The 15,478-nt window shown below is 40.6% G+C and overlaps 2 protein-coding genes across 12 annotated transcripts in view; one reads left to right on the plus strand and one right to left on the minus strand.

Annotated features, from left to right (window-relative positions):
- Positions 1-10,273, minus strand: nfyal (nuclear transcription factor Y, alpha, like). Of its 6 annotated transcripts, XM_017467738.3 has the most exons (10): positions 10,238-10,273; positions 9,385-9,481; positions 6,090-6,170; positions 4,443-4,589; positions 4,173-4,304; positions 3,966-4,068; positions 3,087-3,241; positions 2,459-2,635; positions 2,160-2,267; positions 1-824 (listed from the first exon to the last, which is right to left on the minus strand). In XM_017467738.3, exons 2-10 carry the CDS (start codon positions 9,457-9,459, stop codon positions 762-764), a joined length of 1,041 nt encoding a protein of 346 aa, XP_017323227.1. In that variant the 5' UTR covers positions 9,460-9,481; positions 10,238-10,273; the 3' UTR covers positions 1-761. The 6 variants fall into 6 exon arrangements, with proteins under 6 accessions (XP_017323227.1, XP_017323230.1, XP_053536303.1 ...); XM_053680328.1 differs by lacking the exon at positions 1-824 and having other exon boundaries at positions 1,244-2,267; positions 6,093-6,170; XM_017467732.3 differs by lacking the exon at positions 1-824 and having other exon boundaries at positions 1,244-2,267.
- The window catches only part of ngrn (neugrin, neurite outgrowth associated), a 7,437-nt gene continuing 1,338 nt past the window's right edge, over positions 9,380-15,478 (plus strand). The window contains exons 1-4 of one of the 6 annotated variants that reach the window (XM_017467745.3): positions 9,380-9,519; positions 11,854-12,110; positions 14,029-14,139; positions 14,278-14,382. In XM_017467745.3, the coding sequence (XP_017323234.1) occupies positions 11,893-12,110; positions 14,029-14,139; positions 14,278-14,382 (434 nt within the window). In that variant the 5' untranslated portion in view covers positions 9,380-9,519; positions 11,854-11,892. Of the gene's footprint in view, positions 9,520-10,605; positions 10,734-11,258; positions 11,322-11,345; positions 11,638-11,853; positions 12,111-14,028; positions 14,140-14,277; positions 14,383-15,478 lie in introns of those variants that run through there. The other 5 variants (XM_017467743.3, XM_017467744.3, XM_017467746.3 and 2 more) reach the window with 5 other exon arrangements.

Raw genomic sequence — 15,478 nt, forward strand, 5'->3', positions numbered from 1 at the left:
TGCACAAGTGCCACTGCATAATTTAATCAAAATTTCATCATCTGAAAAGAGATTAGTGTTTAACATTGTTCATCAAAAGAATATATACATTTGCCTGCCATGACAACAAGGTTTCTTTTGTTTTTGTTTTTAAGTGAAAAGGGAAGACATGTCGAGCAGGCATACTGGCTAACAAAGCCACTACAAAAGACCTCTCTCAGATTACAAATCCTGATGGTATCAAAATTTGAAAGTTACAAAGTCTTCACATTACAAGTAATAATGTACAAGGCTGAAAGCCTCAGAATCAGAAATCCCCTGATTAATAGACTAATTTGCAAAAAGATTTGTTTGGCCCACCTATACTCACAGCAAATTTCCGTTAATACAAGATAAATATGGTCTTGCACTAAAGCTTAAATATATAAAATAAACATTACAAATCACACTACATACATTACAGATTCACCATCCTTACATTTAAAATGATGCATAAACACCAGATGAAATTATAAAACTAAACTACTGTAAAATAACATGTATAAAGGGTCACTGTACATTTTGTTCAAAGGTTTTTATCAGGAAGAAGTCACATTATGTAAGCTTGTGTCCTAAGAACAGAAAAGTATATTCACTAACCATTAAAAAAAAAAAAACGCTTTTTATGCTTGTCACTAGTGTTAATGGCAAAACGAGAGGAGAGATACACACTGTATCGCCCTGTTAATCTACAGTTGCATTTAGAAGTGACAAACACTTTTTTTTTAAGATGCCATTTGTTGCTATGATACCCGTATTATCTGGGCCACTGTCTCTTCTGTTGCCTGATTCTGCTCCTGCTGCTCCTACAAACAAGGAAGGAGGGTTGTGTAAGCAGTTGGTTAAATTATTACACGCACATAATTCATACAGAAACACTCGACTCAGCATCGGTTTCTTTACTAGTTAACATGAACCAATATATGCGAACACACAGCTGTGTATGAAATGAGTTGAGGTAAGCACACCCTAGGCTAATTACATAGGCTAATAATTGACCAAATGTTTTATGCTATATTTCCTCACTGACCAATTTGTGGAAATCTTCACAGAAAGAAGATACATTTTTATCTTTATATAAAGATTTTAACCCAAGACTGAACATTTGTATAGCCAGTGGTTGATAAAATGAATGAATGATTAGACGAGAGAATGGCATGCAACAACACAAAAGAAAAATGAACGTTTTATGTGAAGCCAATAAAGTTTTGGGAGCAAGCTGGTGAACATTTTAATGTTCTGAGTAATTTATTCAAAAAACGGATAAAATCACAACACATGGCAACAAAGAAGCAGGGTGCAAGGATTACAACAACAAAAAATAATAATACAGGCAGAGAATGAACACAAAAATTAAACAGGAATGCAGTATGTGATGGATAAATGATAAATCAGACAGACAGGAGGAAAGTAACTTCTTTTACAGACACTGCATCGTGACATTCTCTGTGCTAACACAGTCTCTCATTGTTCTCCTAAACGGAAATGGTTTCTTTTATAGAAAAGGGTAACATGAGCCCAGATGCTTTAATACAAAACATCTCAGTAAGCATTCTTTAAGCAAAATTCATTTTTACATTCAAATAACATAACGGATATTTAATTTTTGTTTAACACCAATGCAAACTTTGTACTTGCAGAGCCCCCCCCCCCCCGAACATTTGAACAATATCATAACTCTGTAACTGTACACTATATTTAAAAGCAAAGACATAAAGAATGATGGTGGGCTATGTGCTTTTGGGTGCTACAGAGCTGACTAGTATCCTATTTCACCAGTATGTACAAAAAGCTCTGCCGACTTTAGCTCAGCAACTTTGGCTTTCAGTGAAACTGTCCGGTGTTAAAATGCTGATGAAGCAGCATTTCAGAAAAAAATCAAATAAAAATAAAAAAACAACACCACAAAAGCACCTGTGAAAAACAGTTTGAGAAAGCAATGCTTCAGCTAAGCAAGAAGGATGGATGCGGACAGAGTGTTGCCAATGCATGCATAAGCAAGGGAAGAGGAGCACTCAGCAGTCAATGAGAGCAGAGAACAGCAGCTAAGCAAGAGGCACGGTTTGCCAGTGTGAGCTTGTGATTTCGGTGACTCTGTGGAAGTCCTCCTGTTTGACTCTGGCCTGTTCCTGTGGTCTCACCTGCATGGCTAGAGCCATTTCTTCTTTCTCCTTCGGTGAAAAGAAGCGGCCACCATCTCCCCGCTTTCTCTGCATGGCGTGCCTGTGCCGTGACTCGTGTAGGTATTTCTGCAGTAATAAGAGGAAGAATTAGGTCAAATAGACTTGAGTTTTTCATTTACAGCTGAGAATTTGAGCATTAGAGAACTCTACATTTATCACAGCTAGTACAGAAACTATATTAGCAAACCTTTTGCACTCTATATACTACACCAATTAGCCATGTTATGCCATGTCATTGCCTGACATCTGTCACTTACCCTCCTCTCTTTAGGAATCTTGCCCTCAGCTTCCAGTTTAGCACGGGCTTGTCTTCTTTTCAGGATGCGGTGGTACTGTTTGGCATTGACATAGAGTGGCTCCTCCTCCAGCATCTCAGCACCAGGCAGCGGGATTCGTTGGATGGTGGGTACCGTGCCTCCTCCACCAGGCACCATCTGACACAAGCCCAAATGGGCCAAAAACATGTTAACATAATCAATCCGGTACCAGGAAATATGAGTTTCCTGGAATTTTGGCAAGGACAGGTGAGGAAGCACCACTTTGTGGTGGCAACGACAACCACGGATCAGCTGTATGACTAATTTGTTAGGAGAGGCTCAGCTCACTTTCCCGATCATTTCTAATTTACATAACATTAAAACAGTGAGGATCCTGTGATATCCAAATTATCCACAACCGAATTATTCTGACCTACCACAAATTTCCCAAAATTTTAGAGATCAAAGCCTTTTAAATGATTGAACTTAGCACTAACTTTACATACACAGACAGCAGCTTTAAGAGAAACTGTGAATTTTGACATTATATATTATAGAATAAAATTAACACAGTGCAGGGAGTAATAAAGATGTATTGTATAGTATTGTAATGAATTTCAGCACTTACCATGACCATCCCTCCAGCGCTAACCATATTGCCGGACACTGGCAGTGTGACTGTGACTGTGCCTTGCCCACTGTTGGTGGTAGAAGTGTTGGCACCCCCTGCTGCCTGAACGATCTGTGTGCCAGACAGTGTGCCTGCAGGGATCGTGATCATGCCTGAAGAATTACATGCAAACATCAAAATGTTAGAAGTCCAAGTATTAATCTCTTATTTAAATTGTATTACTTTGTTATAGCAAGACAGAATAACATGCAACCAAACTCAATAAAGGAATAACAGCCTTTAGTATTTTAATAAGTTTCTTAACTCTCAGGTACATACAGTATTGTACTAGTCACAAAAGATGATGATTCATAGTACGCTTTTTTATATTTTACCTCTCACCTAGATTAGTAAACTATGATCATTCTTCAAAACAAATCAAATCTAAACTGAGCAGCAAAGCTTTACCACCCAAGAACTGTTGCTAGAGTGCAACAATCCTTTAATTCTCCGAAAGCAGCTGAGGACTTACAGCGTGCTAATATAATAAAGAAATGGAGACTACAAGAAGCAGATCAGGAAAAAAAAAAAATCAACTTCAAATTCAAATTGTTGCTTGACCCGACAGATTGTCTAATTTCATATACCAGGCCAGATGGGACTTTTTAGAAGCAGACTAAGTAAAACAATTTGAAGAGCAAACTGCCAAGGGCTCATTAACATTCAAGTGCTCACTTAATTTGTAACTGATTTACAAAGATTGTTTAACAGTCATTAAATGAAATTCAAGTAGCTCCAACAATTAGGGGAGCAAGAGAGAGGAGAGAGAGAGTGCGAGAGAGAGGAGAGCGAGACAGAGAGGAGAGAGAGAAAGAGAGTGCGAGAAAGAAAACATACCCTGTTGTAGCACAGTGCCATCTGCATTCACAGGCTGGTACACGATGGTCTGGCCTTCAGCAGTCTGAGCAACCTGCTGGCCCTGAACTGTAATCTGCTGGCCCTGTCACACATATTAAAACATTTTAATACATTTGGCTATGACCATTTACTTTCTAACAAAGCATTAGGTCATGAAGTTGTAAGAAGGAAGACTGAATGTCTGACCTGGTTCTGTCCTGCAGTAATAGCGGTCTGGGGCTGCTGGATGATGATCTGCTGAGCCTGCCCCTGCTGCCCCTGCAGCTGCAGCGTCTGCCCTCCCTGCAGCTGGATCTGCCCTGGCTGCACCAATTGGATCTGAGCACCAAGGACAGCGAAGCAGGAGACACAGTAACGAGCATGTTGTGAAAATTGTAGCTCTTTGTACACTGTAGTACAAGCAAGAGATATCCTTGGTAGATTATTCTAGTTCAGATAGTTCTTGTGTGTTCTTACCTGCTGCAAGCCCTGAGCTCCAGAGACAGGCACCTGCATAATGGTCTGGCCCTGGCCTCCAGACATGGCCTGTACCATGATGGGCTGCCCTGAGGAGGTGATCAGCTGACCTCCACTCACCTGCACCATAAGCGGTTGGCCTTGGACCTACACACAGGCACAAGCAACACAGTTAGTTTGGCGCTATCCTACAAATAAAGTCATTAGTAAATGAGAACAGACCTTCGCATGCATTAGACAAAGAAATATCTAGGCTGTGCATTTTTGTTGGCGATGATGCATCACAGAGGTTCACAACCCTGGGCCTGGAGTGTCCTCCAAATTTTACTGTTTTGTCCTGATCCAATTATTCAGCTAAGAAGCAAACTCGGATGGTGTATTTAACCAGGAAACAAACTAAAATGTAAAGGACTCCAGGACCCATGCTGGGAAGCATTAATCTATCATACCACAGAAGTAAATGTGATCGTGATGCACCAGTTGAAGGCAAAAGCAAAAAGAGGCATGAGTAGGTAATGAACACTGAATGAAGGACTGCACTGTTCACATGTTTAGGACAAACATGGTCAATATTCGAACATGCTGAAGATGATGCATTAGGGGGTGCATTCAACACAGCTTTACTATAAAGTTATAGGTACAACATTCTACTCATACACAGCATTCAGACAAAACATGGAATCGTTATAATAGCTGATTTAGCAGATGAAGAATCATGCAACGTCCTGCAAACATAAAAAATGCTCAACAGTGATAAGAGAAAGCTTTCTATGCTCCTCCCTTTTGTCCGTTCGTTGGATATACATCCGAGTTTAAAATACACCTCAGGTAAGCCACATGATGTGCAAAAGGAAAAATGTTTACAAAAGGCAAAAAAATACGTCCTGCCTCATAACAGATCAAGGCTGAGTTTCCAGAAAGCACTGTTCTTTAATTAAGTAACAACACGACAAGGTATGCAATTACAGGAACATAATCAACGACAAGTGGTGTGATGCATTACCACCCTGCAGCTCAACATTCTTTTCATCAGTCTATAGTAAAGTTTAATGTTGTGGAACATCTGCAAAAGAAAACAACTTGCCTCTTATGAATCATCATTCTTTCCATAACAATTTTTTTTCTCTTTCTTCCCCTCTCTTGACTTAATAAGATTCAAAACAAACCATCATGTTACACCTCAAAGCCCTCAAGACTCTCGAGTAGTGGCTGTTACAAAGCACTGACACAGGAGACTCCTTCCAGAAATGTTAAACATCTGCGTACAGAAAAAGTTACCATAACAACAACTATACATTTTACTTTGCTCAATAACATGTTTTTAAATCTGTTTAGGATGTTGAGCACCAACCATTACAAGTCCCTGTCTATGAGTTGTTATTATAAAAACAATAACACATTAGATTTATATTAATGCACTTAATCTATGCTAAGCTGCTATTAAAGATAATTCGATCAACCAACAGTGCTGCAGAGTAACAAAAAAAGTAAAAAGGTTTTGCAGTATCAGCATTAGAAACACATGGCATTGGAAACTGGAGCTTGGTCCATTATGCACAGTACTGAGGCATGCTGGTCAGCTCACAGCGACACGGACACAAGCTGCATGCAACAGGCGACAGTTACGAGCTTAGGAGTTTTCACAACTACCTGGAGCGTCTGCACTTGCTGACCAGCTGCTGTAACGACAGGCGCTTCGGTCTGCAGCTGTACAGCTGTGACTGTGCCCTGTGAATAAGCCCATATAACCAGATCACTCCTGATTCACCTTTACACCTGGTTCTTGGGGTATAAAAACTAGTGTTGGCCTGGTGAAGGGGTACGCTACTGGATTATTGTCTTGGATGCATAAAGCCTATAAATTAGTTATGTACACTCATCAAGCACTTTATTAAGAACAGGATACTGATACACTGGGTAGGACCTCCTTTTGCTCTTTATTTTTTATTTATTTATTTATTTATTTTTAAAGCCTCAAGTCTCCGTGGCATGGATTCAACAAGATGTCGGAAACATTCCTTTGAGATTCTGGTCCACGTTGACATAACTGCATCACACAATTCCCGCCAGTGTTTCACTTTCATGCTGCGAATCTCCTGTTCTGCCACATCCCAAAGGTGTTCTATTGGACAGATCCAGTGACTGGGGAGGCCACTGAAGAACACTGAGCCCATTGTCATGTTCATGAAACCAGTTTGAGACGACTTTCGCTTTGTGACACGGAGCATTATCGTGCTGGAAAAAGAAGACGACGGATAAACCGTGGCCATGAATGGAAGTCAGCAACAGTACTCAAATAAGCTGTGGCATTAATACGATGATTGTTTGGTATTAAATGGCCCAGTGTGCCAAGAAAACATTCCTCACACATTACACCACCTCCACCAGCCTGGATGGTTAACATCAGGCAGGTTAGGTCCATAGATTCATGCTGTTAGAGCCAAATTCTGACCCTATCATCTGTGTGCTTCAGCAGAAATGGAGATTCACCAGACCAGGCTACATTTTTCCAGTCTTCAACTGAGTTTTGGTGAGCCTGTGCCCACTGCAGCCGCAGCTTTCTGTTCTTGTCTGACAGAAGTGGATCCCGACATGGTCTTCTGTTGTTGTAGCTCATCCACCTCCAGGTTACGTATTTTCTGCTCACCACACTTATACGGAGTGGTTATCCGAGTTACTGCAGCCTTTCTATCAATTCGAACCAGCCTGGCCATTCTTTGTTGTCCTCTCTCATCAAAAGTTGAGTAAACTCTAAAGACTGTTGTGCATGAAAATCCCAAGAGATCAGCAGTTGTAGAAATGTCACCAACAATCCCGTCTGCCACCAACAATCATGCCACAGTCAAAATCACTACCTGACTCCGAAACCGCATACTTACCTACTACACAGTAGTTGAAAATCAGTACGCCAGAAAGGTAGTGTGTCCGAATTCTCAATAAGTGAGAAATACCCGGATGGCGTGCTGCTTCTGGCGAGATTTTGGCGTGTGTAACCGATGGACACTATGGACTGGTGCGGATGAGCTCAGAAAAAAAAAAAATTAATAAGTTGTGGAAGACAGCGTCGGCTCTTTTTAAATATTAAACCTTGGTTAAACAGGACTTTTTTAACAATACCTGAATAAATTATTAACTTGTTAAAAATGTTTGTGTTTGTGAAGACGTCGAAAGTCACAGGACAATGCTAAGATGGTGGATGTAGTATGTCTGGGACTGTAGTCATACTACACACACATACTGATTAGTACGTACTGTTTCAACCGCCGTGCAGTACATACTGCATCGAATTCAGTATGTACTGTCACGGTATGCGATTTCGGACGCAGGGACTGAGAATCCCCCCCATTCTGATGGTTGCTGTGAACATTACCTGAAGCTGCTCCCCATATCTGCATGATTTATGCAGTACACTGCTGCCACATGAGTGGCTGATTAAATAATTGCACAGATGATTAGGTGTACAGGTGTTCCTAATAAAGTGCTCAGCGAGTGTATGTTGCACATATTGGGGAAAATAAAAAATAAAAAAAATAAAATAAACACACACCCAAGACCACAATCTAGGGATGCACCGGGGCTGATACCAACAAACCTGCCAACCCAAAAGAGGAATAATGCATAGCTTCCCTGATGAGGAAGGTGAAAATGACACAAAAAACAGTATAGTCCTCTTATAAATTGCTTGTATAATGTCCCTCAGAATCACTTTCTAGTTAGCATTACTATTATTTGTAAAGTGTTAAGAGTTGAAACTGATGTTACTTATGTCTAACGGTTGCTAAGTCAAATACACATTGCTAGATTTTATTTCTCGTTAATGAACTCAAAATATTCAGTTTACCTTGACAGTATGCGAGGCCACTACGTCGGCACACCTTTTAAGTGCAAAAATCAAGCAGGATTTCTTATTTTGCTTATTTTTGAGGAATAACTCATACTGGGAAGGTTGGCAGGTCTGTACGAACTCGAAGTGCTGAGTCTGTATTGAACTGGATTTAACCCATTTACGTCCTGATCCAGTCCATTGTAATTTTTTCCTTCTTTGTTGCTGTAAAAGCTTGTAACACCGATTTCTTTATAAAGCTGGGTTCACACTGTACGATTTTGGCCACGATTTGGTCGTATGAGAAATTTTGAGAATCCTAGAAGATTCCTATAATCCTAGGCCAAACTCTGTACTCTTTGATCGCCAGTTTGACATGTTCCCCAACAGCCGATTAAGTTGTTGTGGCTTCTCCTACTCCGTATGAGTCTTCTTGCGTGCATCTTGACCGTCGTACAGTCTGACGTTAATAACAAATGAGATCCTATTGTATGACATGGCTTACAGCGGGGATCATGTTTGTACAGTCTGACAAGAAACAGTCGCAAAGGACTATTAAAAATCACACCGTGTGCACCCGGCTTAAACCATGTCACACTGTATTATCTCGGTTGTCATTAATGTAGGACTGTACGATGGTCAAGACACACACAAGAAGACTTGTACGGAGTAGGAGAAGCCACAGGATGTGCCTCAAATCTTCTGACACTGCCAGAATTTAATCGGAGGAAAAATTATTTTATCACAACGGATGTTAATCGGCTGTCGGGGAATGTGTCTAACTAGCGATCAAAGACTACAGTTTGGCCTAGGATTATAATCTCTCAGGATTCTCAAAATTTGTCTCAGACGCCCAAATCGTGGCTGAAATCATACAGCGTAAACCCGGCTTAAGACAAAACAGCCAAGCGAATACAGGACATTAACAAAATCACAGTCTGTGACGTTTCTCAAATACTTTGAACTTTGATATTGATTTTGCATTGAAAATTGAGCGGAAACGCGAGTGATGCATCCCCGCCATTTGTGTTTGTACGTGACGGTTGTACATGTTTGTCATTCTACTCGCTTTATAGTTACATTAAGACCAAAGGTGGACTTTTCCCCTCTTTTGCTTACCTGCTGCTGGATCTGTCCATTCGCTGTTTGTACAACTATCTGCTCCCCACTGCTCGTGGAGGTGTACTGCTCCATTTTCTCCAGCAGTTTCACAGATCTGGAACAGAAGGAGCATTTTATTAATGCATTACACAGGTATGGAAACAGGCCAGACTTTTTAGCATGACAAGTTATTCAGCCCACAATCCGGCTCAAACTGTCCAAAGGATCTGATCTCATTGTAGCTACATCTGCATCTCTGACTATGTGAATTATAGTTTATAACATTTAAGTCCAAGTGATTAAGTAGTAAGAATAACAAGAACTTTATTTTGCTGCTGTTTTATATATACACACATTATACATATACATATATATATATATATATATATATATATATATATATATATATATATAAATATATATAACACAATAGCTAGTATGCTAGGTATAAACGACACAACAAACCTAACTGCTTGATTCTTACATTCAAGGATTAATTTTGAATAGATACTTTATTAATCCCGAGGGAAATTGGTGGTTATTATTTATTTATTTATTTATTTTTACAGGGACTGTTAAATTACTAACTGGTTAGCGTCTCTGTTTGCTAACTAGGTACAGAAACTATACTAGATAAAGGAGCTAACCAGCTAAATGAGCTCTTTTGTTGTGTCGCGAGCTCTAACGCCAGCGCGAGCTCAAACACAGCGTCCTCCATTTTATCCCCGTTTACATCCCCACCGTGTCGCTTCTTATTCCTCACGGAACCGAGTTGATTTCTGAATTTCTGTCGAGTTAGTCATTTGGTTGGTCAATGACAAACCAATCGGTGTAGTGAGGCACCATTCCTCTCGAGCCGCGCACTCTTTACCGTTTCTCAGCTGTCCGGTTCCCTTCTGATTGGCTCCAGTACAGAGCTCAAAAATCCAATCACCACAGCTTTGCTGACAAAATGGCGCAAATGAACAACGCCGAGAAGAAACGTTAATGTTTTCCACCCGCATTCAAACAAATCCCGCCTTCTGAGCCGAGATTGGCTGTCCTCCTATTGGATAGATGCTGCAAGCCAATCCTAGTGCAGAAGGTCTGATACTGTTAGCCAATCGGAACTCCGATGAAGACGGGTGGGGAAAATACTCAGAAAGAAGAGACTGCTTGTGAAACGGAGCGGAAACGCAACAAACGGGCACGCGTCACTGGGACTGAGCCAAATACGTCAACTGCGCCGCCATTTTAGAAGGGACAACTTTTCAGTATAATGTCGTTGATTTGATGGATTTGTGATCTAGTACAAGGATTAGTTTGTCTGGTTTGTTTATAACAGTGTAATTTATAGTAGCTGCGGTTGTCTTCTTGATCAATTTATGGTGAATATATCGTTGTTTTTTTCACATAATCTTTTATTAAACTGATTTTTAAAAATGTAATTCTTTTTTTACAATCTTGCTATTGCTGATATCTGTTATGTAAATACTACCATGTATCCTCTAAAATTATTTATGATAATGACGATGGTGATGATGATGATTATGATGATTATGAATATTATTATTATTATTATTATTATTATTATTATTATTATTTGTCGATAGAAGTAAAAGCCTGGCACATAAATGCACATTTAGCCTACAACTCGTCCCACTGCTGCTGGCAGTATAGATAGTAAATTCCAAAATTTATAACATATTTATTGTTAAAAATGTATTGTTATACTCATTAATTTGTTTACAAAAATCGACCGAACAAAAATAAATTATAGCAAATATTATTATAATTGTGTCCCAAATGACGCACTATGCACTTATGCAATATGTACTCAACCCTGTAATGTATGAATTTTATAAGATCAACATCGGAGTCAGATAGCCCCGCCCCCTATGCACGTAATTAAAGCTGCGACAGTTGAGTGCATGAAGTGTCCAAAAAAAATTCGGTTTATCAAGTGCATCAACCGGGTATTTAAAGTGCATTTTTTTCTACTTGGAATTTTCACTGTGCGCACACTACTACAAAACAATATAGAATAGTGCGCAAATGCGCGAATTGGGCCGTATTTTTCAGCTTCCTAGCCTTGTTGGTTTGCAAATTGCCTCTTCCAATATGGTGGGTGTTCTCTGCGCACGGGAAGTAGTTCCGGTGCAACATACATAACCTCGAACATGGAGAAGCGCTGATGGAAGTGTTTATTCACGTGTGTGTTTTATTTACTGAGTTAAGAAAAAAAGAAATTCTTTGACTTGTTACGGGGTTTTGCCATTATAAGGCATTTTGGTAAGCTGGCTGTTTTTCTGTCGCTTTCTTAAATTAATACACAGTTTACATTGTATAGTATAGCATGAATATGTTTCTCGAGTATTTAATAAAATCCCAATAAAAGTGGAGTTGGTCTTTATACTATGATCTAAATACTATATAACTAAGACGTTCATGTCGTTGCTGTTAAGAAATATTTATTTATTTATTTGTCTGTCTGTCTTGTTAACACAGCTCATCATCCTGTGTGCCAGACTCTGTTGGTGAATCAGCATGTTCACAATGTTCAGCATGGCCGGCCCGGTGGCAGTGAGGCTGGCTTCTCTTCCAGTATTGATCTGTCGCCATGCCAGTCGCAGTGCCAGGAGCTGGACGGCTTCTGCTACTCACAGTCATTCCCTCTCAGGAAACAGAAGGACAGAGCAGCAGGACTTTTCAGAGGATGACCTTGACATGGATGAAGTGGAATCCAAACTGGAGGCTCTTGTGAAGTGAGTACTGTGGCTGTAATTTGGGATGTGAGCACGATTATGTACAGGGTGGCTGGTATAACTTTCGTAGATCAGTATAAGGTTTCATTTTTGTCATCAGCGTCAGATTAGTTGCGCTTAACAAATGTCTTAAAGTCCCAATGAAAACAAAATGTAAGTTTTGTGGTTTTTTGTACGAATGTTTGCTTTAAGGTTATCTATAACAGGGGTTCCCAAACTTTTCCAGGGCAAGGCCCCCCAAATGGCATTAACATTTGACTGAGGCCCCCCTTTTGCAAGATGTCTTTAAAACTCATTAAAAATACAGACTTCTGAATACATCCCCCTTTTTTTAATTAATAATAACATCTTGCATCTTTACATTACATTACATTAGGAATAGTGGGAGGGATGGGCATACCAAAATTGTTGAGGCCCCCCTGGCACGCCTGGTGGTCCCCAGGGTGGCCGTGGCTCCCACTTTGAAAACCAATGATCTATAAGCTCTCTCTCTACCACCAATACAGAGCAACAATTTTGATGACATCATTCTGCACGTTGGCTTCTCGTCCGATTTTCCGTCCAATCAAATGCTCTCTAGAATCCGAAGTGTCACACCATGGTATTAACTGTCAAGTACAGCTTTGGTGGGGTAAACAAAGCTAAACGTTAATGGCTATTTCAAAAGGGGAGGAGCTACCCGATACATCCCACTGTGACTTCCTGGTTTAGTTTAAATTTCGGCAACACCAAATGATTCTGCGTGTTTCGAGGTGCTTCACTGGGACGTTAAGGTGATATGAACAGTGCCTACAACGGTTGTAAGAAAAATACACAATAGTATGAAGAGGCAAAGCTGGGGCTGATTTCTGTTTATCCAAGGCTGTAGATTCATACAAACTATCAGTGACAGCCGTGTCAGGTGATCACACAGAGTAGAGGAGTGCGCAGGATTGTCTTTTGAATCCCATTCCCACTTGCTCTCGAAGTAATGCTGAAAACTTTCACAGACACTCTTGACTAATCCCTCCTGTTCCTGCAGTTACTTTTGTTTGTACTACACTCTAACAAACTACTGTGACCATGACCAGAGTTACTGATGATGTATGAATGGTGCAAGAGCCATATACACTCTCATGTTAATGAACATGGCCTTTGTTTGTCCCTTGAGCTTCATATCTGATCACCAAATCTCACCTGCAAGAAAGAATAATCTGCCCGAATCGTGACGATTTTTTTGCGTCCCACAGGATCCCAATCCTGGTGCACAACCTTAAGGGGGCTTTCACACTGGCAGTTTAGTTTGAAACAGAGGACGGTTTGCGTGAAAAATTGGTCATGTGAAAGCAGTCATGCGGACCGGGAAGCGCACCGCAGTACTGAAACTGTGCCACGATTCCCAGGAATGAGAACGCAACTAGTACTCTGGTCTGCACTCCGTCAGCAAGTAAAGTAGCCCGTGCATATGTTTTATCTGATGACGACATCATTATTTTCCACAACACACGTGTACCATGAGTGGCAGGGGATTCTGTGGAACACAGAAGAGCTCCACTGCTGCACATAATAGCACCAAAATAATTTCTTTTTTAATATGGTGAATGGTGTTGTGTTCTCCATGTGAAGTTGTGATTACATAAGATGAACGCAAAAAGCACCCCCTCCCCTCCCCCAAATGCATTGGGAGGGGAAACAAAAAGCAGACTGACTATACGTATGTTGTCAATAAATTACATAAAAAGGCCAAACATTTAGTATTTTTGGTTTGAATGACAGTGGTGCAAGTTTTCTGTTTGTGATGTTTGGCATTCGGAGGGAACATGGCATGAAGGCAGTCGGGTATTACAGACTCTAAACACTTGTGATATAATGCATTGCTCAACTAGCGACTCTCCAGTCGTCACTGATTATTTGTTTCTGTTATCTGCTTACTGTGCAGAGAGGAGAGGAAAAGAGAGAAGTCTGCCAAATTTCACAAGATCCGGCGGAAGCTGAGCAGCGCCGGAGCCCCGGAAAGAAGATTAAGTTGGGATGCCATTCAGCAGATCAGGTACTGTAGGAGTCCTCTATATTAATCAGACCCTCCAGGAGTTTGCAATTTTGCAATCATAGAAATTAACGCAAAATCAAGCAAACTCCGCAATATTCTGAAGAGTTTGCGTTTTTTTTGTTTCAAAAATGAACGCAGATTTTCCACAGATTTGGACCAAGACGGATCAGGTGACCATGATGACGCGCATTCAGCCAAAGCCCAATTCAATTCATGTGCGTGGAACATGAGTCCAACTAAAAGGTCTCAGTTAAAAAAATTGCTGTTTACATGGTAGTTTCTTAATCAGAGTATTGTCTTAATCGGGTTAATATCAGATTATTGTTGTCCATGTAAACGTACTGGCTGAGTGAACTTGATCTCAAACAGTGAAGATCTGAAAAGGCGTCACGTACTGATTTCAATAGTCAAACTTAGGAAGTTGAATGAAATTGTGAAAGCTTCAGCCTTGTTTGTTACAAAGAGGGGAAAAATCTTTCATCATTATGAGTTAAACACCCTAGGGAAGGTCTGCATTCATTAATCTCACATCTCATTATAGAAATCCGATTTACGATCCGCATATTTGATTTGGTAGAGGTTTTATGCCTGACGACCTTCCTGGTGCAACTCTCCCTATTTTAATTGGCTTGGGACCAGCACTGAGAGTGTGGTGCTACCCCAGTGGCTGGGATTGGAGCCCAACATCAGGCTCAATCCCACGACCCTGAGATCAAGCGTCATGCTTTACTGATTGAACTAGCCAGGTGCCAACATTCCCAATTCTAACATTTTCGTTTTAAAACGCATAACTTTTGCTACGGTTACACCTGTCATCTACACTACTCCGGCGTTTTCGACCCTCGAAAATGGAGACTTTTGGAAACGCCAAAGACCCCGTTTTAGTTTGAAAACTCTGGGCTCGTGTTTCAGTGTAAACAGACCAAGACGAAGACTTTTGAAAAGAAAGGCGTAGCTTCGTCCACATTTCGCCCGGATTAGCTATTCTGGATCATTGCGTATCCTTCCCTGATTCGTCAAGCCCCTACCATGTAACCATTACGCTACCTTGATCATGTGCACCACAACACGGAGACTGAACTGCAAACTTTGCTTGCTTTGTTGTCATTCTTAGCAGCCATTGTGCAGTTAAATTCTGTATTTTATAATACTGCAGCTACCTACATGCGCAAGAGGCAAGCTATGATTAGAGCAATCAGAAACAAATCTCATTTCAAGCGGCGTAAGCCTACATGGAACTCCGGTTTGGACTAGCAACCAACTTGCTGTTTACACATGTATGCGCATGCCTAGTGTGCATGAATGGTCATGTGACCTGTGTCTTTGGTCATGTAGTGTG

Source organism: Ictalurus punctatus, chromosome 5, assembly GCF_001660625.3.
Source record: "Ictalurus punctatus breed USDA103 chromosome 5, Coco_2.0, whole genome shotgun sequence".
In the NCBI taxonomy this organism is placed as follows: Eukaryota; Metazoa; Chordata; class Actinopteri; order Siluriformes; family Ictaluridae; genus Ictalurus; species Ictalurus punctatus.

Bases quoted from the DNA above. Each gene is read 5' to 3' on its own strand.
- nfyal (XM_017467732.3), bottom strand. From the start codon at position 9,459: ATGGAGCAGTACACCTCCACGAGCAGTGGGGAGCAGATAGTTGTACAA. The intron at 6,171-9,384 runs GTAAGCAAAAGA...GCTTATTCACAG, and splicing joins ATGGACAGATCCAGCAGCAG to GGCACAGTCACAGCTGTACA. The intron at 4,590-6,089 runs GTTGTGAAAACT...GCCTGTGTGTAG, and splicing joins AAGTGCAGACGCTCCAGGTA to GTCCAAGGCCAACCGCTTAT.